This window comes from Geotrypetes seraphini, chromosome 10 (genome assembly GCF_902459505.1).
Source record: "Geotrypetes seraphini chromosome 10, aGeoSer1.1, whole genome shotgun sequence".
In the NCBI taxonomy this organism is placed as follows: Eukaryota; Metazoa; Chordata; class Amphibia; order Gymnophiona; family Dermophiidae; genus Geotrypetes; species Geotrypetes seraphini.
Window position 1 is genome coordinate 95,242,580 of NC_047093.1, and position 25,853 is coordinate 95,268,432.

At 47.6% G+C, this 25,853-nt stretch overlaps 1 protein-coding gene across 1 annotated transcript in view; it reads left to right on the top strand.

Moving 5' to 3' along the window:
- The window catches only part of DPP7 (dipeptidyl peptidase 7), a 349,192-nt gene that overhangs the window by 39,587 nt on the left and 283,752 nt on the right, over positions 1-25,853 (top strand). Inside the window, exon 4 of the mRNA XM_033962277.1 lies at positions 18,343-18,482. Within this exon, the coding sequence (XP_033818168.1) occupies positions 18,343-18,482 (140 nt within the window). The remainder of the gene's footprint in view (positions 1-18,342; positions 18,483-25,853) is intronic.

The following is a 25,853-nucleotide window of genomic DNA, read 5'->3' on the forward strand; positions in this document are numbered from 1 at the left end:
CTTCAGGAAGGTAACACCTCCTCTGGCCCACAGGTGGAAAATTTTTCATACGCTGACAGGTTAAAAATGCTGGGGCTGTTCTCCCTGGAGAAGAGGAGACTTAGAGGGGACATGATAGAAACCTTCAAAATCCTAAAGGGCATAGAGAAAGTGAATAAGGACAGATTCTTCAAACTGTGGGGAGCCACAAGCACTAGGGGTCACTCGGAGAAATTGAAAGGGGACAGGTTTAGAACAAATGCTAGAAAATTCTTTTTTACCCAGAGGGTGGTGGACACATGGAACGCGCTTCCGGAGGATGTGATAGGCCAGAACTCTGTACAGGGGTTCAAGGAGGGTTTGGATAGGTTCCTGGAGGACAAAGGGATAGAGGGGTACAGATAGAACTTGAGGTAGGTTATAGAAGTGGTCAGAAATCACTTCATAGGTCGCGGACCTGATGGGCCACCGCGGGAACGGACCGCTGGGCGGGATGGACCTCTGGTCTGACCCAGTGGAGGCAACTCTTATGTTTGTATGTTATGACTACTGACCCGGTCAGCTCTTTTGGTAAGGGACCGTAAGTTCCTAATGCTGCCTTTTCTTGGGAGGAAGCCAGCAGTGGTGCTGGGTTGGTCACAACCCATGAGGAGACAGTAAATGATCCTGCTAGGACCCTCAGGAGATCTAGTTTAGGGATTTGACTCTGATTTTGTGAGTTTAATGTTTGAAGCTTTTATGAAATATAAAGGATTGTCTGTACAGCCTGATAGCATGCTGGTGCCTGTGTGTGTGTGTGTGGGGGGGGGGGTTAACACTTACAGAGTGCTGATTCAGCATGGAAAGATGCTCCACAGGAACCAGAAGTCCAGTCAGAAAAGGACTGGGATGAATGGGGTCAGGGTTGGTTCCTGTGCTCCTGCACAGTGAATCCTCAGGTTTAGAGGCTTCCGTGTTGTAAGTTGGCACTACTAGCTAAGAGTCTGTGGCAGCCCTGGACCAGGGAGCAGACCCAAATGATCATATATGATCTACATAAAATCAGAAGATAAACGGCAAAGAAACAACAAACCCCAATGGTTCACTGAAGAGATCTCACTCCTCATTAAGGAGAAGAAAAAAGCATTTCTTTCCTACAAACGCACCCAGAGAAGAGAAACTAAAGTAGAATATAAAACCAGATCGGCAGCGGTCAAAACAGCAGTTAGGGAGGCCAAACGTCGAGTGGAGGAAACTCTGGCAAAAAACATTAAAAAAGGGGACAAAGCCTTCTTTAGGTATATCAGCGATAGGAAAAGGAACACAGACGGTATAGTACGCCTTAGACAACCGGACGGAAACTACGCGGTGGCGGATTCAGAAAAAGCAGAACTACTAAATGAATATTTCTGCTCAGTCTTCACCTGCGAAGCACCGGGACACGGACCACAGTTGATGATAATACAAGACGTAGATGACCCGTTTCAGAACGTTGAGTTCACTCCTGGGGACGTCTACAATGAACTGGCAAGGCTAAAGGTAAACAAGGCCATGGGACCGGACAATTTACACCCAAGAGTGCTCAGAGAATTGAGAGATGTCCTGGCAGAACCGTTGGCGGTGCTCTTCAATCTCTCATTAAGTACGGGGAAAGTTCCGTTGGACTGGAAAACAGCCAATGTCGTTCCTCTACATAAAAAGGGTTGCAAGGCTGAGGCTGCGAACTATAGACCGGTAAGCCTCACCTCAATAGTGTGCAAACTCATGGAAACACTAATTAAGTATAAATTAGATACGATCCTGAACGAGGGAAATCTCCGGGATCCCAGCCAACATGGATTCACCAAGGGTAGGTCATGCCAGTCCAATCTAATAAGCTTCTTTGACTGGGTAACAAGAAGACTAGACTCAGGAGAGTCCTTGGACGTCGTGTACCTGGACTTCAGCAAAGCGTTTGACAGCGTCCCACACCGCAGGCTGCTGAACAAGATGAATTCTATGGGATTAGGACAGACTCTAACTGCATGGGTTAAGGATTGGCTTAGTGGCAGACTTCAGAGGGTGGTGGTCAACGGTACCCTTTCTAAAATGTCAGAGGTAACCAGCGGAGTACCACAGGGTTCGGTCCTGGGCCCACTCCTCTTCAACATATTCATTAGGGATCTGACTCAAGGGCTCCAAGGCAAGGTAACCTTATTCGCTGATGACGCCAAACTATGCAATGTAGTAAACGGCTATAATCTTCAGGATGCTATGGAGCAAGACCTGCGTACTTTAGAAAGTTGGTCCTTGATCTGGCAGCTTGGCTTCAACGCCAAGAAATGTAAGGTCATGCATCTCGGAAATGGAAATCCTTGCAGAACTTACACCCTGAATGGAGAAACTTTAGCAAGGACTACGGCAGAACGAGACTTAGGAGTAATCATCAGTGCTGACATGAAAGCAGCCACTCAAGTGGAGAAGGCTTCATCTAAAGCACGGCAAATGATAGGCTGTATCAAGAGAAGCTTCGTCAACAGGAAACCTGAAGTCATGATGCCACTGTACAGAGCCATGGTGAGACCGCATCTGGAATACTGTGTTCAATTCTGGAGGCCACATTACCGTAAGGATGTGCTCAGAGTTGAATCGGTTCAGCGGATGGCCACCAGGATGGTCTCGGGGCTAAAGGGTCTCCCGTACGAAGAAAGACTGAGCAAATTGCAGCTCTACACTCTCGAGGAGCGTAGGGAGAGGGGAGACATGATTGAGACATTTAAGTACATCACGGGACGGGTAGAGGTGGAAGATGATATCTTTCTTCTCAGGGGACCCTCGACCACAAGAGGACATCCGCTCAAGCTCAGGGGAGGGAAGTTTCGTGGAGACACCAGGAAATACTTCTTCACGGAGAGAGTGATTGAGCATTGGAACGAGCTTCCAGTGCAGGTGGTCGAGGCACGCAGCATCTCAGACTTCAAGAACAAATGGGATACCTATGTGGGATCCCTACGAGGTCATGCCAAGGGATAGGGTCACTCGGACTGAATGAGCGGGTCAGTAGAGTGACAGTATAATTACAAGGGATAGGGTCACTAGGACTGAATGAGCGGGTCAGTAGAGTGACAGTATAATTACAATTATTCTTTAGGGGGTCAGTAGATTTAAGAGGGTGGGTAAATAGTGTGGGCAGACTTGATGGGCTATGGCCCTTATCTGCCGTCATCTTTCTATGTTTCTATGTTTCTATGTTTCTATATCTCTGAGAGACTTGAAATTGGAACTGCTGCAGACTTCTGTGGCTCAAATGTCTCTTATGAGCAGTTCTAAGATCCAGTCCATAAGTTTTCCTTCACATCCAGAGAATTCCTAGCCTTGCTAGACTAGACTTACATATTCCCATATTCCCAGAACACAGGAAGCTCCTCATGTGCTGGAGGAGCATTTTCAATTCTCAGCACTTCCGATCAGGTTGGCAATAGCACCTCATACCTTTACCAAGGTGATAGTGATGGCCACAGTGCACCTGCTCAAGGCTCAAGACAATGGGTTAACAGGGCTCTGTCCAAGATTGAAGGTCTCAAGGCAGTGACACAAGTTGTCCAGTTCCTGCAAGACCTAGCATGGATTATCAATATCCCATCTGAAACTGACCCAATCCCTGGAGTACTTGGAGATTCTCTTCAACACAACAGACGGCCATGTTTTTCTTCCGTAGTTGCACAAGCTGAAGTTAAGAATCTGTGTCAGTGATAGTGGCCATAGAAGTGGTACCTTGGGTAAAAGCTCATTTACACCATCTTCAGAAGGTGCTGCTATCTTGCTGGTCTCCGCAGACAGACTCACTCAAGATGCTGTTGACCTGGACGGCAGAAGTGCGTCAAACTTGGGTTGGTGACTGCGAGTGGAGACACTGTCCAAAGGATTGCCTCTGCATTTCCACTTGGTTGATACTGATGACACATGCCAGTCTTACAGCTGGGTAGGTCATTGCGAGGATTGAATAGTCTAGGGCTATTGGTTACTCTCTCAGAGAAAATGGAATTGAGAGCTATTTGCCTAACACTGCAGTCATTCAAAAAGGCCTTGGAAGGCAAAGCAGTCAGAGTTTTCTCAGACAATGCCACAGCAGTGGCACATGTCGATAGAATGCTCTGTTGAAGCTAGAGGCTCAGTTATTGTTTCACTGGGCAAAATCCCTCCTACAAGTTATTTTGGCAGTGGACAATGTGCAAGCAGACTATCTCAGTTGCCAGACTATGGATCCAGGGAAGTGGTACTTTCCCAGAGCGCTTTCAACAAAATGGTAAGGTGCTGAGGGAGACAGACGTTCGATCTAATGGTGTCAGTGGACAACAAGAATGCTTCTCAATTCTTCGACAACAAAGTAGAGTTTGGAAGTGCCAGTATAGGTGCCATGGTTCAACAGTGGCCAATGACAGGCCAGATTATTCAAATAATAATGGTAAGTTTCATGCACTGGATTGACTGCATCGCATGCGGATCTGATTTGGATTGGACTGCCACTGGATTGGCTGCATCGCATGCGGATCTGGTTTGGATTTGGATTGGACTGTCACTGTACCCAGCGCTACTCTTGCAGTGTCCAATTGCCCTGGAAAGTCTGGAACGCTTTGGGCTTACGGCATATTTCTTGAGTGCGCAGCTTTGAGGAAGAAAAGTTCCTCGGAGGAGGTCGCAGCTTGTGCTAAGGCTTGGAAGACCTTTCAGCGCTTTTGTGCGGAACAGAAGGTAGAGCCTTTTAGGGCTCCAATTTCTGCTGTGTTATTGTCTCTTCAGGGTAATCTCAAATAGGGCCTAGCTACTGGCACCTTCAAGGTACAGGTAGCAAGCCTCTTGTGCTTTAGGAGTCTGAAGAAAGGCTCTTTGGATTCCTATCCAGATGTGTCCAGGTTTCTGAAGGGAGTGTTGCGATTGCATCCTCCCGTGCGACAACCATTTTCAACATGGAATCTTCACACTGGGCTATGGGTCCTCAGTAAAGCCCTGTACAAGCCCTTATAGGAGGCATCACTGAGGGATTTGACCATCAAGACAGTTTTCCTGGTAGCTATTGCCTCAGTAAGAAGAGTCTCAGAACTTCATGTTCTGTCAGATAGAGATCCTTTTCTCAGATTTATGGAGGAGTGATGACTTTATGCATAGTATCTTCTTTTTTTCTGTCAAAGGTAATGTTAGCATTCTATGTTAATCAGGAGGTCTAACTGCCTCCATTCCAGGCTACATGCATAAAGAAAAAAGTCAACATTTTGGCGTTATTGGATATAAGGAGAGTTCTCTGTTATATAGAGGTGGCAAATGATTTTGGTGACAGGATAATCATGCGCCAGACACCAGCGCCGACAATCGGGCGCTGATAATTCGGCGCAAGAAAGAAGTGTGCCGTGGGAAAACTTTGTTTTAAAGAGCTCCGACGGGGAGGTGTGAGGGGGAACCCCTCCACTTTACTGCATAGTGTTTTCACTGCCGTTGGGGAGGGTGCAATCCCCCACATTATAGAGAAAACGGAACTTTTCCTGAAAAAAAATCGGAAAAAGTTCAGTTTTCTCTATAATGGAGGGTTCCAATCCCCCAATCCCCCCCCAATGGCAGCGCAAAAACTATACAGTAAAGTGGGGGGAGGGGGTCCCCACTCACACCCCGGTTCGGAGCTCTTTGAAACTAAGTTTTCCCGCGGCACGCTTCTTTCTTGCACCAAATTGTCAGCACGCTGGTGTCTCACGCACGACTATGAACCATGATTTTTGTCTTCCAGATCATCTTTTTGTCGTAGCAGACTGGGAAAGACAGCCTCCAAAGCTTCTGTTTCCAGATGGAACCGCATGGCTATTTGATCTGCATATAATGTCTGTGGTAAACAGCTGCCAATCTCTTTGAAGGCACATTCCACCAGAAGTGTGGTTTTCTTACAGGCAGAATCCTGAGCAAACTGCTTCGGGTCACATTCCAGAGCCGCAATGCTGTTTCAACTGATGATAAGACTCGTTCGGGCCGTATCCTCCCAGGCACCCAGGGCAGATGTAACAGGGGCACCCCCGCTGATAAGCGTTGTTCAAGCTCCACCCACGGCTTCGGGTCCTGCGCTTGCCATTCCAACAGGGCGCGCAACTGAGCAGCCTGATAATATTTCACCACATTGGGGACAGCCAAACCCCCATCACTCCAACCCAAGCACATGACCGACCTACTCACTCGAGGCCTCCGACCGGCCCAAATAAAATCAAAAATGTGCCGTTGCACCCCCTCCAACGTAAGCCTATTCACCCAGAGAGGCAACACCTGGAATAAGAACAGAAGACGAGGCAAAATCATCATCTTCACTATTTCCACCCTACCTAACCATGAGAAAAAGTGGTCCTTCCAACTTACCAAATCTCGCTGGATACGACGAAAAAGTGGGGGAAAATTAAGATCATAAATCTCCGTTCCCGGAGGGCCAAAATAAACCCCAAGATAGCGCATAGAATGCTGAACCCAACGGAACTGGAACCGTGCCCGAAGAGAATTCACTCTGTCCGGAGGTAAATTAACATTAAGGAGCTCAGATTTCCCAACATTAACACGAAACCCCGATACCCGTCCGAACTCCTCCAGCTCCCTCAAGATAGCCAACAAGGAGTTCTCGGGATCCTCCACCGTGAAAAGAAGATCATCCGCAAACAGAGACAACTTATAGTTACTGTCCGGGACCATTATCCCCCTGATATCCCGACTCATCCGCACCCTCTGTGCTAAAGGTTCCACTGTCAATGCAAAGAGGAGCGGGGAAAGAGGGCACCCCTGCCTCGTCCCCCTGCCCAAAGAAAAAATATCAGAATAACCCCCATTCACTTTAATACAACCAACAGGACTAGTGTAGAGGATCCGAATCCATTTCTGCATACGAGGTCCCAAACCAACAGAGTCTAAAACCCGAAACAAAAAAGGCCAGGAAACCCTATCAAAAGCCTTTTCGGCGTCAACCGACAAAAAGACCGTTTCCCGACCGCCACCCCTAGCCCTCTCGAACAGGTTAGAAACCCGACGAGTATTGTCCCCCACCTGCCTCCCCACCACAAAGCCCGATTGATCAGGATGTATCAATCGAGGAATCCAGCTCATCAGTCTATCCGCTAGAATCCGTGTAAATATCTTCGTATCCACCCCCAACAAAGAGATTGGTCGATAGGATGCACATTGAAGGGGATCCTTCCCCTCCTTAGCTAACACTGTAACCCCCGCCAAGCGCATGAAAAACGGAAGCGCACTGCCACCCTCCAGAGAATTAAGAAAGCTGAGCAGAGGAGGCAACAACAAATCCTGAAACCGCTTATAATAGCGAACTGTAAAGCCATCCATCCCAAGCGACTTGCCAAGTTTCATGGAGCGCAAAGCTCCCCGAGCCTCAATCAACGTAAGGGGACGATCCAACCGGGCCACATCTGCCAGTGCTATCCTAGGTAGCACCACCGAAGTTAAATAGCTATCGATATTGTGCGAGGACCCAGCCACTTCCGGAGAATAGAGGTGTGAGTAAAACTCTACAAAACGGGCTCGAATATCATCATCTTTACGCAACAACTCTACTGAGGCCGCCCGAACGGATAAAATTTGACTGCGCGTCTGCCTCACTTTCAATCGATGAGCAACCAGTCGGCTAGCCTTATTAGAAAACTCGAAATATCTCTGTTGCAGTAGCTGCAGATTGAAGCGCAGGCGCTCCAGATCCAACGCCTGGAGATCACGGCGAGCCTGGAACAAACGTCCACGCAGCATCATATCCCAAGGTCGGCGCTTATGGAGACTCTCCAAACTCCCAATAGTATGTAACAAGGCTGCCGCAGCCTCCCTACGTTTACGCTGCCGAGCAGAGGCCAAAGCAATCAATCTGCCCCGTAGGGTAGCTTTCAAACCCTCCCAAATCGCCTCCTGCGAGGCCCCACACTCCAAGTTCATCTCCCGTAACCACCCCTCAATCTGTACTACAACCTCCGGGTCATCGAGGAGACTGTCATTAAAACGACAAAATTTCCGTTCCGAGCTACCCCCCTCCCCGCGGAATCTGGTCCAAACAGGGGCATGATCCGACCACGTAATCGATTCTATCCCCACTGACTCCACCCGACTGAGCAATCCCCTTTCCACAAATACAACATCGATTCTTGAGTAAGTGGAGTGCAACCCAGAAAAATACGTGTAGTCCCTGTCTAAAGGATGCAGCCAGAGCCAACCATCAACCACATTCAGAGCAGCCAGCGCCTCCCTCAGCATCTTACGCTCCCTCCTCCCATAATGATCCGCCCTCCCCGAATTATCCAAGCATGGAGTAACAGTAAGATTAAAATCCCCGCCCAAAACCAAGGCACCCCCCTTGAACCGAAGAATTCAAGGCACCAGATCACGAAAGAAGGCCCCCTGGCCTTCATTGGGGGCATAGACATTAACCATAGAATATAAACACCCCTCAATGAGAATCTCCAGCATAATATACCTTCCCTGAGGATCCCTGACCACCCGTTGTACTTCGCTCCGAAGCCCCTTATGAAGGAGAATCCCCACCCCACCCCTCTTGGACGTGCCCACCCTAGAGGCCCAAAAGGACTGGGGAAAGCGGGAATCCCGAACTAAATATTCATGGGTTGAGAGCAAGTGGGTTTCCTGTACAAAACAGACATCCGCTTTCAAGCGGATCAATTCCCTATAGAAAGCCCTTCTCTTATTGGGAGAATTAAGACCCCGGACATTGTAAGAGACCAACCTAAACCCACCCATATTTTAAAATCCACCAACGAGATGCAGACCCTACCCAAACCTTAGCCACCCCATGTCCCCCCTCCCCCCCCCTCCTCCCCCCTTGTTCCCATGTGAGAGTCCACAGATCTCTCACCAACATACAAGGAAGATAATAATCCCCGAAGCCCGTGTCACAACATCCCACAACCAAACATGAACTATTAAAGTAACAGACACTACAATCTCAGACTCAAGCACACCAGCTCGCCCGCTCCCCACAGCAGCACAGCAATTCAAGATCCTCTCCCCCACACCATCCCACTGCTCCATCAGGCCCCCCCACATCTCCATACCCCCAATCCCCCCATATCTTGCCCAGTCCACAATAGTCCCCCTTAAGCTCCAAACCAGAACAAAAACTCAGGAGCACAGTCACCAGGGGTGGAGAGCACCCCACTAAGAGGTATATCCCCCACGATAGTAGAGGAAAAAATGTACATCAAGGCGACAGGTGGCAGGCCACCATCAAGGGAGGCCACTCGAAGACGAAGCAGCAGCTTGAAGTGAAGGTCCCCCTCCATGGCCTCCCCTCCCACTCCGGGAGCCACGACCCACTCGCTGCCATCTGGAGGCGGTAGAAAGCCCCCCTCGATTGGACACCGCATTCATAGGGGGAGCAGGTTCTTCAGGAACTTCGATACCAGCTTGCTGTAGCAGGGTCTGAGCTTCACGAACCGTGGCAACTCTAGTATGTACTCCATTAATAGTGATGACCACACCAAATGGATAAGTCCAACGATAGCGCAGGTTGCTACGCTGCAGAGCCTTAGTCACTTCATAAAACGCCCGGCGTTTCTGGAGCGTGCCGGTCGCTAGGTCCTGATAGAACTCCAGCCAATGTCCTTCCCAGGTCACGGTACCCATCTCTCGGGCTCGATGGAAGATCTGTTCTTTAAGCACGAAGCTCTGAGGGCATAGCACGATATCTTTAGGTTGATCAGAGGTGCGCAGCCCCAGCGCCCGATGTGCACGCTCAAGACCCGGCTCCAGGGTGTCATTCTGTAACAACCAGTGAAGCAAGGCAGTAGTGGTAGCCCGTACATCTTTATATTCCGGTAGGTCAGGGAGACCCCGCACCCGCAGGTTATTACGCTGGGTGCGGTTCTCCAAGTCTTCCACCTTGTCCAAAAGAAGCTGATGGTCCGCAGCAGCACTTTCCAAAGAGCGCTGCACACCGGTCACATTCTCCTCATAAGTATCCATACGCATTTCCATAACTTCCACACGTGTGCCCACTTCCATCAGGTCCATGCGTAACTCCTGCACCGCCTCTCGAACCTGCACCGCCACAGCCGAAATCTCGGCTTTAACTTCCGAGATCCAGCGTTGCATGTCGACTTTCGTGAGCGGTTCTGCGGAGGAGCATTCCGGGACCGGCTCAGTCAGCATGTCAGCCACTGCCGCTAGAGCCCCACTCAAGTGTGCCGCCTCGCCGCTGCTGATTCTAGGCCCGCTCCTCCACGTGCCGTCCGGCTCAGCGCCTGCTCCAATGTGCGCTGGCCGGTTTTCTCCAGCGGCAATTTTTTGCGCGTTGCCATGGGGTCTGTGCATCCCGCTCCCTCCACACCGGTGCCCAAAAGATAATTTTTGCGCGGTTTATGCAGCGAATTAGACAGTTTATCGCCGGGCCCGAACGGAGCTCTCAGATCAAGCTCCCGTTCGCATCGGTGACATCACTTCCTTCTATACTCTCCATACTTCACAAAGTTTTACAGAGTGGACAAGGCAGTTCAAATGGATACCACATTTGGGTTCTGGGTGCTAGCAGCAGGCTCATCTGCTCCACCCTAGACTCAGGAGACAGCTTTGGTATGTCCTACTGGTCAAGACTCATGCCTCTTTTTTCTGGAAGGAAAGATCAATCTTCTTTCCAGTATAAAGAGACGCAAGTCTTGACCTGCACCTTGTCAGATGTCAATTAAGCCGGCTTACTGGCTCAGTTCCAATTTACTGTAATACATCCCCAGGAATCTCCTATGAATGCCCCTACCCCAGGCTTATCCTTAAATTATTGTACTATCCAAGCTGTCCTCAAATCACTGGATTGTCAAAATGTAGCCTACTGTGAATGTTCGCTTGTAACCTGTTCTGAGCTCCTGGGAAGACAGGATAGAAATTGAATTAAATAAATAAATAAATAAATGTGAGTCTCAAAATGCTTGTCTTGGAGCTGCCAAAAGACTATGAAGATAATTTTTTTCGACTGTTATTCAAGTACAAAGCATGTTGCAATAGCTCACTATGAAAAAAACCTATAGTAGAGGTTATAACAGCATGTTAGGGCTGGTTGCATGCAGGTAGGTGGTTTGTTTGAGTCCACCTTGTTGTATTATGTTTTCTGAGGTCTAATTAATTGTCTTTATTGCAGAGAAGAAACCCCATGCCCTCCTTGTTATTTCTCCTCTTTTAGGGGTGATCACCTGCTTTGGTACAAACTGAAGAAATGGATAACTGCCTACTGATACAAGGAGGAGGAGCTGAAAATCTGTAGATGATACCTTCTGCAAAATTCACAGGTAAAGGAGAATAACCCATTGCTCAAGACTCACATCTCTCTATACTGGAAAGAAGGTTATTGAGGTTAGAACCTAATCTTCCCACTTAAGTAATAGACTATAGAAATATAATCATTCTACTTTTATCTTGCTAGTCTAATTTGTCTGGGTAAATTGAGCATTCAGGTTTTCAAACGGGATCTCTGTTTTATCAATTACACAGTATTAGAGTAAAACAATTTTACAATATTAAGGGACCCTTTTATTAAAGCTTAGCTACATGTTGTACATCATATTTTATACATATGGACCATGTAGCACTTAGCACACACTGTCCATTAGTATGTGCTAAGCTTGAAAAAAATGGTCCTTAGCCAGCAAAGTATGAATAAACACTAAAAGCATAAAACTGACCACAGGAGACTATTAAAGATAAGGAGGAATTGTATACCAAAATGGAACTGCATGAACTTCCCTTTAAAGTCTTTTATCCCAGGACAAGCAGGCAGCATATTCTCACATGTGGGTGACGTCATCCACGGATGTCCGGCATGGATGGTTCCAAGTACGTAGCCACTTTAAGAACTTTCGAAAATTTGCAACCGACCGCATTGCGCAAGTGCCTTCTTGCTTGATGTAGGTGCGTGGCTCCTCAGTTTAATGTTTTCTGCGGAGCTGTTCAGTCACACCATTGAATGTTCATTAATTTTTTGTGCTTGCCTTCCTGCTCTGCATGGAATTTATGCATATTTTTTCTACGTTTATTATCAGCGTATAGTAAAAAGTAAATACAGAATTTCTTTTTCTTTTTTTGACGCACGTTCGTGTGTTTTTCAAAGGTAGAGCCTTTTTTTTTTCAGCCTCTCACGGTCGATTTGGCTGAGGCGATTTTTCCTAAGTTAATGTCCCGTCCATTATCCAGTTTTAAGAAGTGTGGCAAGTGACAGCGCTCTATTTCGGAAACAGACCCATACAGCTTGTGTGTTTACTGTCTGGGGCCGGAACACCGTATTGGCATGTGCACGCACTGTTCTACTCTGAAGAAGCACACTTTAAAACTACGCCTTCAACAAAAGCAACTTTTTGGTGCTGAGATAGCTGAGTCTTTCCCTTCAACTTCTAACCCTCCATCTTCAAAGACACTGGAAGTGAAGACACCATGGCCTGCAGCACCTGTGAAGACATTATCCAAGGCATCGTGACCTTCATCAGCACCACCTTCTACTTCTGAGTCCCTCGCTCCTTCAGATAAGACAGCAAGGAAGTCACCAGTCTCCCTGGTGGGGTTGGCCACAATAGTATTGAGTCAAATCATGCCAGCCAAACAACGACCCTTAAAGCGACTCACTCAAACATCTAGAGGTTCCTCCTCTTCGGAGTCATCCTCTTCAGAGTGAGTTGCGACTAAGCCACAGGTATCAGTGCCTTCTTGGGAGCAAGTAGCGGCACCACTGGTACCGACGACAATTCCAAAGGTACCAGTAGCTACTTTGAAAGAACAATTTGAGCAATTCTTTCGCGCAGAGTATAGTAGCCTTTTCAGTCTTTTGGCTATGCAGGCACAGACTACAGGCATCGACTCTGCAGGTACCAGTCCAGCCTGAGCGTTTCAGTCCTCAGGACCCAGTACCAGAACTCAGTCTTCGGTACCATCTACTGGATTACGGCATCGTCCATCATCTAGGCATATATCCAAGACTCCTGCTTCTAGCCGCAGCTCCTCTGTGCACAGATCCAAGCGCAGTTCTTCTGTGCACAAGAAGCGTGTATATGTTAAGTGCTCTGAGAAGCATTAACATCAGACTCTTTCTCCTTCACCAGATCGGTGTCGAGAGTGTAAGAAGCATAGATCTCAATCACCAGTATTGGACTCTGATCTCTATGTGCAGTCTTCCCTGGGTGCTTCTCCTTCTCCAACCGAAGTTGATGATTCACCTGAGTATTCTCCTTGATCTCCTAAAGAGTCTACTAAGGAGTCCTTTACTGAAGAGTCTCTTTCTCCCGTTTTATTAGACAACTGGGAAAAGACTTGGCTCTTAAGCTGGAGGCTGACTCAAAATATACACCTGAATATTGTGAGACTAAGGACATAAAACAGATTCCAAAAGAGGTACTTAAGCTTCCTGTCCATATGATATTAAAGGACACTCTCTTTAGAAACTGGGAATCACCTGTAACAGTGCCAGTGGCACCTAGAAAGTTGGATTCCATGTAAAAAGTTGCTCCTACTGCAGGGTTTGACAAGGCTCAACTTTCTCACCAATACTTAGTGGTAGAGTCTACACTTTAAAAATCTACCTCTGTTAAGTGTATGCTCTGTTCCACCAGGAAGAGAAGGTCGCACTATGGATAGATTCAGCAGACACCTCTATCAGAAAGCGATGCTGAACAGTAGAGTCAGCAATTATACTTTTCATTTCACCTGCTATTTGAAGAAATTGGTAAAACAGTTACCTATGTACCAAAAATATCTACCTTCACACTGTGTTCAAGGGTTCCAACAACTCGTTTCCACTTTCCTGCAATTACGGCAACACTTGGTACAGTCTGCCTATTATTCCTTTGAACTTTCCACTTGAGCTCCTTCTATGTCTATGGCCATGAGAAGACTGGCCTGGCTTTGAGAGGCTGACATGGATATGAATCTTCAAAACTACTTAGCTAGTATTCCATGTCTTGCGAATGAGCTTTTCGGAGATACAATTGAGAATGCTACTCAGAAGTTCATAGCTCATGAGAAGTCTTGGGCCTAAGCCTAAACCTTCCACTTAACATCCTTTTAAGCCATATACATCTTATCAAAAGCAGTATCCTGCTAAACCAACTGCTACAAGACCTCAGTAGTGGAAACCTAAACAGCAGAGACCTTGGAAATCTCAGCAATCTGCTCTTGCAAAATCTAGCCTTTTTGACTGCCTACTCAAAAGCATAGTTTCAATCCAGTTGTCCCTGCCTCTCCCTCAACCTATCTGAGGTAGTCTTCAAATTTATTCTCAGCGGTGGGAGCTAACAACATCAGACCTCTGGGTTCTCAAGAACATTCGGGAAGGTTACTCCCTTCATTTTCTCAAACGTACCCCCAGATCATCCTCCAAGAGAGTCTGTTACCAATCTCCTTCAGCCCTCCCTTCTTCAGGAGGTCGAGAATCTACTTGTTTTCAATGCCATTGAGAGGGTTCCTTCAGAGCAAGATAACATGGGGGGTTTACTCCTGCTACTTACTCATCACCAAGAAGACGGGGAGTCCTCGACCTATATTAGATCTCAGAACTATCAACAAAGCACGCTCCTGCTCATTGCTGCTTATTAGCAGAAGAAACCATCCGCGACCGACCGGGTTAGCAGCAGGGCAGGAACGAGGAAAGCTTGCTCCTGCCTGCTGCACCTCTGGGACCACCAGGGATAAAGTAAGTGGTAATTTTTGGGTTCTCAAGATCATTCGGGAAGGTTACTCCCTTCATTTTCTCAAACGTACCCCCAGATCATCCTCCAAGAGAGTCTGTTACCAATCTCCTTCAGCCCTCCCTTCTTCAGGAGGTCGAGAATCTACTTGTTTTCAATGCCATTGAGAGGGTTCCTTCAGAGCAAGATAACATGGGGGGTTTACTCCTGCTACTTACTCATCACCAAGAAGACGGGGAGTCCTCGACCTATATTAGATCTCAGAACTATCAACAAAGCACGTTCCTGCTCATTGCTGCTTAGCAGCAGAAGAAACCATCCGCGACCGACCGGGTTAGCAGCAGGGCAGGAACGAGGAAAGCTTGCTCCTGCCTGCTGCACCTCTGGGACCACCAGGGATAAAGTAAGTGGTAATTTTTGGGAAAGCCACGGCCCCTGTTCTGGTGCCTAAGGCCCAGACAACTGTAGTTTTCCCTTCTACTTCAACTCAGTATCAAGGAACCGATACCTCTGCAAATATTTCCACCTCTACTCATGCAGAATCAAGGTACTCTTCTGCATCCCAACTTTCAGTCTCTACACCTGACAGCTTGATTCCTCTCAGGCTGAGTTCTGCTGATCTATTTATTTCTCAGCTTGTTCGACGTATTTTGGAAGCTTCCAGAAAGTCATCAACGAGACAATGTTACTATCAAAAGAGGACTAGGTTTTTTCCTGGTGCTTTCTTCAACATGAACAACCAAAATCCATCTTGATTTCTCTAATTCTGGATTATCTTCTTCATTTGTCTGATTCTGGGCTCAATTCTACATCTGTTCGAGTTTATCTCAGCGCCATCACAGCTTTTCATCAGTCAGTGGCCCATCCTCTCATTTCCAGATTCATGAGAGGACTTTATAATGTTAAACCACCTCTCAAGCCATCTCCAGTAGTATGGGATCTCAATGTGGTTCTTGATCAATTAATGAAGCCTCCATTTGAACCAATGTCTACGGCTCAATTCAAATATCGTACTTGGAAAGTAATCTTCCTTATATCCCTCATTTCTGCCAGAAGAGTGAGCGAGCTTCAAGCATTAATGGCGGATCCACCATTCACAGCATTCCATCATAACAAATTGGTACTTCGCACTCATCCAAGTTTTTGCCAAAGGTTGTCACTGAATTTCATTTCAATCAGTCGATTATTCTTCCAGTGTTTTTTCCAGAACCTCACTCTCATCCTGGAGAAACAGCTCTTCATACTCTGGACTGCAAAAGAGCATTGTCTTACTATTTGCACAGGACAAAATCACATAGATCGTCTCCCCAGCTTTTTGTCTCCTCTGATCCTAACAAGTTGGGACATCCTGTTTCTAAAAGAACAATCACCAACTGGCTAGCTGCATGCATCTCGTTCTATTACGCTCAGGCTGGGTTGTACCTGGAGAGTTGAGTCACAGCCCATAAAGTAAGAGCTATGGCAGCTTCTATAGCTTTCCTATGTTCCACTCCAATAAAATAAATCTGCAAAGGTGCTACTTGGTCCTCGGTTCATACATTCACCTCACATTATTGTCTGGAATCTTTTACTAGACAGGATGGCCACTTCGGCCAAGCGGTATTACAATATCTATTTTCCTAAAGACCAACACTCCCACCATCCCATTCTGGTTAGCTTGGAGGTCACCCACATGTGAGAATATGCTGCTTGCTTGTCCTGGGATAAAGCACAGTTACTTACCGTAACAGGTGTTATCCAGGAACAGCAGGCAGATATTCTCACAACCCATCCACCTCCCCTGGTTTGCTTCTTAGCTGGCTATCTGAACTGAGGAGCCGCATGCCTACATCGGGGGGGAAGGCACTCGTGCATGCGTAGTGCGGTCGGTTGTGAACTTTCTAAAGTTCTTAAAGTTGCCATACACTTGGGACCATCTGTGCTGGGACTCTGTGGATGACGTCAACTACATATGAGAATATATGCCTGCTGTCCCTGGATAACACCTATTACGGTAAGTAACTGTGCTTTATGGCTGGTGATCCTTCACATTTATAATTTGCTCCTACATATGTTGCCATATACAGCACTAGAATCGAACAATCTATGAGAAAATTAATACATATTGTGAAGGTTCTTTTGAAGAAAGAATAGGAAATATAGTTTTTCAAAAAGGCTGGAGTTGGGATGCGGAAATGTGGTACCATCCCTATTTTAAAGTACTTGATATCTGATTTTTATTGTTCACAGAAGGGACTTTCAGTATTCCTATTCTAAAACTTATGTCAGTGCTACTTTTGAATTTGTCCCAGAAAAATGTGAATTACTATTTTGAAGAAAATAAGATTATACTACTGCGTAAAAATGCTTGCAGTAGAAACATTCTTTTTATGGGCAGATTGAACCATGGTAACCCCTATACAGGGGTGAGTAACTACCTAGTTTGATGTACAGCTTCCATTGTATGCAAATAGATCTCATGCATATTCATTATGGAAATCTTGAAAACCTGACTGGGTTGTGGCCCTGAAGGACTATGGTTGCCCACCCCTGCACAAGTGCTTATTAACCATTGTTGTAGTAAACTTTAATTTGCAGTTTTCTATGTGAAAAAATGTATTTACATTCTTAGGGGCCCTTTTCTTAAAGCTTAGCATGTGCTAACTGCTAAGAAGCCCATTTTATACCTATAAGCTTCTTGGTATTTAGTGAATGCTAAGCTTTAGTAAAAGAGCCCCTTTAACCTTTTCCTATCGTAATAAATTTTACGTTATGCTAGTTCCAATCGTAATTATTTTAGCAAAGTTTTGTATTATTCACCGTTATCATTTACAGCTATTGTAAACATAATGTAAAGTCATAAGTCTGTAAATTCAAATATTTTGTGTTCCTGGCTCTTTATTAGTTCATACAGACTGTTTATCCACTGTCTATGTCATTTTTGGAATGTCCCGTCATCCGGGACACACGATAGGAAAAGGTTAATGAGCTACTGTGATGCAAAATTATATAAGCAGTACTTTAACAATGAATTTTGTGAAAACCGGCATACAAAAAGTTTTGGGGGCTGTTACAAAAAAAATAACTTCAGTGGGAATTCTGTGCAAAAATTTGCATGCAGAATTTAAAAATTTTTTTACACAGAATTCCCACATCATATAAAGCTTAAAATCCTGTTCTGCCTTTTCTTTTTTCAGACTCCATCTTTCCCAATTCCCTCTTTCTCTAACTCCCAACAAGACCCCAATTTTTTCTGCCTCCAAAGCCTTCTCTTGAATGCAATACCCCCACTTCTTGTTCTTTTTCCTTCCCTCCTCAGATATCAGTGTCTCTCCCTTCACCCCACCATTGCACACCCTCAGGCTTGAACCTCCACACCCCTGTGGCATACTTGTAGCTTGTTGCTCCTACCTCTGTGGCACAATCTCACCTTGCTCTGCCCCTCAATCCCCATTGCACTGAAGTCATACCTAAATTTATGCATTACATGCTATTACTATGGAAACAATTTTTGAAAGCCCAAATTCAGCAACAGTGTTCTCTGCCAGATATTAAAAAGCCCAGCTTTTTTAAAATATATTTCTCTAACATTTTTCATTGGCTTGCAATTTGTGAGATGCTGGAGTTCTCAACTTTTTAATAAATTTGTTTTCTTTGTTCTTTATCTTTTGTTCTAATATCTGTTTTCTTAAATTTTAGGCCATTATTTATTTTAATGTTATGCTTTTTCTTATAGATCAGTACTGGAATGAAACAGTTGGTCCTCTCTTCTTTTATACTGGAAATGAAGGAGACATCTGGAATTGTGCAAAAACCTCAACATTCATTGTTGAGCTGGCATTAGAGCAGAAAGCATTGGTTGTGTTTGCTGAACATGTGCGAGTTTGTAGAGTTTTTTTCTTTTATATTGCTTAAAAATAATGCACTCATGAGCATGTTTTTCCCAATAGATAGTGGCCCACCAAGATGATCTGAGAGGTGTAAGAATTTATTATTTGTATTACACTAGACTAACAAGGTTTTATTGCACAGTTAAGATCAATATTACCTACTCTATGTTTAAGAAAACCATCTTTTGAAATTAAGTTCTATATTACTCTTCAGAGTAGTTTAACAGAAATAGAAAAAACATGTTAACATGATTTTTCTTCTTTTAGGGACCCTTCTACTATAATGTGTTGAAATCTTGTCTTACAAGTGTATGCTAACATGGAACTTTCCTGTGCACGAAGCCCATAATTAATGCAGCACTTTGTTATAAATAAATTTTTAAAAAAACAGAAAATGCCCTAAGTCTTCATAGTGCATGGTACCTGAAAAAAATTCACATAGGAGCACTTACTGCCTCCTATTTAGGAGGCACCAAGTGCTCCTGTGTTAACACTGTATTAGCCACTTCGAGCTAGATTCACTAAGCAAACCGATCGTGTACCGATCGATTTGAGACCACTTTGCGACCAGATTTCCCTCCTGCACTATTCACTAAGGCCTATAGCAATCCAATCCCGATTCTCCCAAGCAAATTAGTAAAACCCCATGCAAAATAGCCAAGCAAACGATTCACTAACAATTGCTTGGCTATTTTGAATCAGGTTTTACTATTGGCAAACCTGACTGCTGCAGACCTGTCGGTAACTGAGTTACCGATAGGTCTGCAGGTTTTCTGACAGGCCTGCCTGTCTTTTTTATTCATTTTTTTCCATGGCACAGATATTTTGCGTGTGTTACACATGCAAAATATCTGCACCATAAAAAAAAAGAAAAGACAGGCATACCTGACAAAAAACAGCTGAAATGAAAAAAAGCACCTCCCCTACAAAGCGCCCCCGACATCCCAGCTTCTGCACCCGACACTGTCCGCGCGAATATGACGAGAGGGATGCCAACTCCCCCCTGCCACCAAATGAATGCGCCCGGCCCAGGCCGGCTCACCCCCTGACCGGCCCACTGCACCAACCCCTGACCGGCCCATAGCACCCCTGGCACGGATCACCCCTGATTGGGTCTGGTAGGGTCTGCCTGCCTTGACCCTCCACCCTCCCTCCCCATACCTCCCCGTACTTTGAAAATAGTTGGGAGCAGGAAGGGTGCCTGGTCCTCCTGCTCCTTAGGCCTCCGTCATCTCATCTTCAGGAGCAGGAGGAAGCGCAAAGTCCTCCTGTCACTCTCCAGGGCTGCTACGCAATCATGTGATGCATGGGAAGGGGCCTAAGGCCCTAATTGGCTGAGGCAACTCAGGCTCCTCCCTTGGGAGGGGCCTGGGGGTGCCTCAGCCAATCAGGGACTTCCTTAGGGAGGAGTGTAAGGAAGTCCCTGATTGGCCATAAACAAAGGCCCCTTCTAAGGGAGGAGCCCAAGGCACCTCAGTCAATCAGGGCCTTAGGCCCCTCCCCGTGCATTACATGATACACCAGGGCATGGCCTAAGGCCCGTATTGCGTAGCAGCCCGGGAGACGAGCAGGAGGACTTTGCACTTTCTCCTGCTCCCAAAGATGAGATGACGGAGGCCTAAGGAGCAGGAGGGACCTCCTGCTCCCAACTATTTTCAAGGTACGGGGAGGGAATGGGGTAGGTCCAGGCAGGCAGGCTGGCCTGACCAGGCAAAGCCTGACCAGGAGTAGGCCAGTAGGGGTGCAGTGGGCAGGTTGGGAGTGGGAACCTCGCGTCGGGTCAATTTTTTGGTTTGTGAAGGGAGAGGAGAAGGGGCACTTGTTGGGACAGGGAGGGGGGTTTAATTTTTTTAAAATCGGGCTGATATTTTGCCTGTGTAAAACAAGCAAAATATCTGCCCGACTTGAAAAAAAATTTCAAAAACCAGCAGAAGCCCTGACAGCAGTGACAGGAGGCTGCTTCTCCTGTCACTACTGTCAGGGCTCTAGCGATCCATGCAGTTGATTGAGGGCGTGTCTCCGATCGCCCCCATTTGCATGCAGATGGGTTGGGGAATTGGTCGGCCTGCTTCCAATCGCACACGGATCAGAGTGTTAGTGAATCTAGCCCATCGGGCCTGATTCTGTATTAACAGTGTTCTTCAACCTTTTTACACCTATGGACCGGCGGAAATTACATTACATTACATTACATTAGGGATTTCTATTCCGCCATTACCTTGCGGTTCAAGGCGGATTACAAAAGGTTAATTTAAAAAAAACAGAGTTACAATGATTAGCTAGAGAGGTAAGTTGTAGATCTTATAAACATTTAGCGGGTTGTTGAGGGTGAGGTGGTTTGTAAGAGAGTTAATAGGTGGTCATAGTGGGGATTCTTTTGTTATTATTAGTGCAGTAATGGGTAGATCAAATGTCAGTTTTAGAGTTACTAAGAGGTCGTGGTGTTATTGCTGCTTCAGGAATTTCTTGAAAAGTGTGGACTGGCAAACTACTAAGACTGAACCCCCCCCCACACACCCCTGTCTCTGTGAGCTCGGTCCCCTCAAACCATCTGATCCCATCCGCAATATTCTGTACAATTACCAATTTATAAATACAAATAATACAGAGCATGGATCAACAAAACCCCTGTCTCCCCTTCACATATATCCCCTCCATAATCAAGAAAACCGAATAAGCCAAATTATTACATAATGCTACACATAAATATCATGCTAACAGAAAGCACAGTTACTTACCGTAACAGGTGTTATCCAGGGACAGCAGGCAGATATTCTTTACGCATGGGTGACGTTACCGACGGAGCCCCGATACGGACCTTTTTAACTAGAAAGTTCTAGTTGGCCGCACCGCGCATGCGCGAGTGCCTTCCCGCCCGACAGAGGAGTGCGTGGTCCCCAGTTAAGATAAGCCAGCTAAGAAGCCAACCCGGGGAGGCGAGTGGGACGTAAGAATATCTGCCTGCTGTCCCTGGATAACACCTGTTACGGTAAGTAACTGTACTTTATCCCAGGACAAGCAGGCAGCATATTCTTTACGCATGGGTGACCTCCAAGCTAACAGAGGGGGAGGAGGGATGGTTGGCCATTAGGAAAATAAATTTTGTAACACAGATTGGCCGAAGTGTCCATCCCGTCTGGAGAAGGCATCCAGACAGTAGTGAGTAGTGAACGTGTGAACTGAGGACTAAGTGGCAGCCTTGCAGATTTCCTCGATGGGCGTGGAACGGAGGAAAGCCACAGAAGCAGCCATAGCTCTGACTCTGTGGGCCGTGACAGCACCTTCCAGTGGGAGACCGGCCCGAGCATAACAGAAGGCAATGCAGGCAGCAAGCCAGTTAGAAAGCGTCCGTTTAGAGACAGGACGGCCCAGACGGTTAGGATCGAAGGTCAGAAAGAGCTGAGGGGACGAGCGGTGAGCCCTGGTACGGTCAAGGTAGTATGCCAGGGCACGCTTACAATCCAGCGTGTGCAATGCCTGTTCCCCAGGATGAGAATGGGGTTTAGGGAAAAAGACAGGCAACACAATGGACTGGTTGAGGTGAAAAGCCGAGACCACCTTGGGAAGGAATTTAGGATGGGTACGCAGAACCACCTTGTCATGGTGAAAAACAGTGAACGGTGGATCGGCGACCAGTGCATGCATCTCACTAACCCTCCTGGCAGAGGTGATGGCAATGAGGAAAAGCACCTTCCATGTTAGAAGTTTGAGCGAAGTTGTGGCAAGAGGCTCAAAAGGGGGTTTCATGAGGGCTGATAAAACCACATTCAGGTCCCAGACGACAGGAGGAGGCTTCAGAGATGGTTTGACATTGAAGAGGCCTCTCATGAACCGGGAAATCAGTGGATGAGCCATGAGAGGTTTTGCGCCACTTCTGATGGTAACATTGGAGGGTGGCCGGCTTCCTGGAGGCATCCAAAATGCGATGGACAGGCTGAAACAGACTCCCTGGAGAGGTCAGCCCGAGAGAAACCAAGCTGTCAGGTGGAGCGAAGACAGATTGGGATGCAGTAGAGACTGACGTTGCTGCGTAAGTAGAGTAGGAAACACAGGAAGAGGAATGGGCTCCCTGGAGCTGAGCTGAAGCAGGAGGGAGAACCAGTGTTGGCGAGGCCACCGAGGGGCGATGAGAATCATGGTGGCCCTGTCCCTGCGGAGTTTGGCTAACGTCCGCAACATCAGAGGTAGTGGAGGAAAGGCATAGAGGAACCGATCCGTCCAGTCGAGCAGGAATGCATCTGGGGTCAGACGATGAGGAGAGAAGAGTCTGGAACAGAACTGGGGCAGCTGATGGTTGTGAGGCGCTGCAAAGAGGTCCACCTGCGGAGTGCCCCAGCGAGCAAAGATGGAGTGGAGTGTTGAAGGGTCCAGAGTCCACTCGTGAGGTTGAAGGATGCGGCTGAGATTGTCGGCCAGGGAGTTCTGTTCGCCCTGGATATAGACAGCCTTGAGGAAGAGATTGCGGGCCGTGGCCCAGGTCCAGATGCGGAGAGCCTCCTGACAAAGGAGGCGAGATCCGGTGCCGCCTTGTTTGTTTATGTAGTACATGGCGACTTGATTGTCTGTGCACAGGAGAAGAACCTGAGGGTAAAGAAGGTGCTGGAAGGCTTTGAGAGCATAGAACATGGCTCTGAGTTCTAGGAAATTGATGTGATGTTGACGCTCCTGAGGGGTCCAGAGTCCCTGGGTGCGTAGATCCCCTAGGTGAGCTCCCCACGCATAGGGGGAGGCATCCGTGGTTATGATCATGGAGTGAGGGGGTAGATGAAAGAGTAGACCCCTGGAAAGATTTGAGGAGTTCAACCACCATTGAAGAGATTGCTGAAGAGACGATGTCACAGAGATGGGATGAGAAAGAAGATCCGTGGTCTGCGACCATTGGTTGGCAAGAGTCCATTGAGGTGTCCTGAGGTGGAGTTGTGCCAGAGGAAGCACATGTACCGTGGAGGCAATGTGGCCCAGGAGGACCATCATCTGTCGGGCAGGAATGGAGTGATGAAGGAGCACCTGACGACAGAGGTGGAGCAGGGTCCGTTGACGATCGGAGGGGAGAAACGCCCTCATTAGTGTGGTGTTGAGAACTGCTCCAATGAACTGAAGTCGCTGTGTAGGAAGCAGATGCGACTTGGGGTAGTTGATCTCGAACCCCAGGAGATGGAGGAGCGAGATGGTGTGATGAGTGGCTTGTAGCACAAGGGGCGACGTAGGAGCTTTCACCAACCAATCGTCCAAGTAGGGGAACACCTGGAGGTTGTGAGACCTGAGGAAGGCCGCCACCACAATAAGGCACTTGGTGAACACCCTGGGCGATGAAGCGAGGCCAAAAGGTAGCACTTTGTACTGATAGTGACGGTGCTGTATCTGGAACCGTAGGTAGCGACGTGAAGTCGGATTGATTGGGATGTGAGTGTAGGCCTCTTTGAGGTCCAGGGAACATAGCCAGTCGTGTTGAGAGAGAAGAGGGTACAGCATGGCAAGGGAGAGCATTCTGAACTTCTCCTTGACCAGACACTTGTTGAGGTCCCTGAGATCGAGGATGGGACGAAGGTCTCCTGTCTTCTTGGGAACCAGGAAGTAGCGGGAGTAGAATCCCTGACCCCGTTGGGCCGGAGGCACCTCTTCGATGGCATTGAGAAGAAGGAGGGATTGAACCTCCCTCAGGAGGAGGGGGGTTTGGGGGGAGTGAGAAGCAGACTCTACGGGAGGATTGTTTGGTGGAAGAGTCTGGAAGTTGAGAGAGTAGCCGTGGCGGATGATGTTGAGGACCCATTGGTCTGATGTGATGACCTCCCAACGGCTGAGGAAGATTTGTAGACGTCCTCCGATTGGTTGAGGAAGAGGCAACGAGGGAGGAAGACTGGCTATGCCCTGGAGAGAGGAGTCAAAAGGGCTGAGAGGGTTTCGAAGGAGGGAGAGGCTTGGCAGGTTGACTAGACTGAGAACGAGCCTGAGTGTGTTGATGGTGCTGACGGGGCCGCCGAGGTTGCTGTGAAGGCGGATTGAGGGGTCTGGCAGAGAACCTGCGCTGATACGAGGACTGTGGTCTGTAAGGGCGAGTAGGTGGGGTCTTTTTCTTAGGTTTAACAAGAGTGTTCCATCTGGGCCGAGAGCTTCTGGGTGGTTGAGTCTAGGGACTCCCCAAAAAGTTCATCCCCAAGACAGGGAGCGTTGGCTAGGCAGTCTTGGTGGTTGATGTCCAAATCAGATACCCTCAACCAAGCCAGGCGGCGCATGGCAACGGCCATGGCAGATGCACGAGAGGTGAGCTCAAAGGAATCATAAATAGAGCGCACCATAAATTTCCGCAGTTGAAGAAGGCTGGAAATTTGCTGCTGGAAGAGTGGAACTTTGCGTTCCGGAATGTATTTTTGAAGGGCGGACAGTTGTTGTACCAGATGTTTCATGTAAAATGAGAAATGAAATGTGTAATTATTCGCCCTGTTGGCCAGCATTGAGTTTTGATAAAGGCGCTTGCCAAACTTGTCCATCGTCTTGCCTTCTCTGCCAGGAGGGGTGGAGGCATAAACACTGGAGCCCTGAGTTTTCTTCAAGGTAGACTCAACCAGGAGAGACTCATGAGGCAGCTGAGGTTTGTCAAAACCTGGGATTGGGATGACCCTGTAAAGGCTATCCAGCTTACGGGGGGCCCCGGGGACGGTGAGTGGGCTCTCCCAGTTTTTATAAAAAGTTTCCCGCAGTATGTCATGTACGGGTAACTTGAGAAACTCCTTGGGAGGCTGTTCAAAATCCAAGGCCTCCAGAAAGGCCTGGGATTTTTTGGAGTCAGACTCTAGAGGGATAGAGAGAGCCGCTGACATCTCCCTGAGGAACCTTGAGAAGGAGGATTGCTCAGGCTTAGAAGTGGTATCGGGCACTGAGGGCTCCTCGTCCGATGACGAAGCGTCCTCCTCGGTACCGGGAGGGGAGTCTTCCCATAGGTCCGGGTCCCTGACATCAGTGTGCGCATGTGGAGATATCGGGGTGGAAGGCTCAGTATGGTGGGTCTTAGACAGAGACTTGCCAGAGCGCACCGAGACATTACTGGGAGAGGAAGATCGGTGCTGGTCATGGTCCCGGGAAGAACGGTGCCGGTCTCGGTCCGGGGAGGACCGGTGCCCCGCCTGGTACCGAGGAGGATCGGCATCAGCGTGGGTGTGACCTACGGGGTTGGCACGAAGGTGTTCAGCCGAGAGAATCGGCATGGAAGAGTTAAGGGGCACCGATGGGGTGGATACCGGTTGGACGGCACGAGGCTCGGGCCGGTCTGGTACCGAAAGGAGCGCTGCCAGGATAGTCGGTAACAGGTGCTGGAGTTGTTGCTGCAGCTGTTCCTGTAATTTGTCTTGGAGGATGGTCG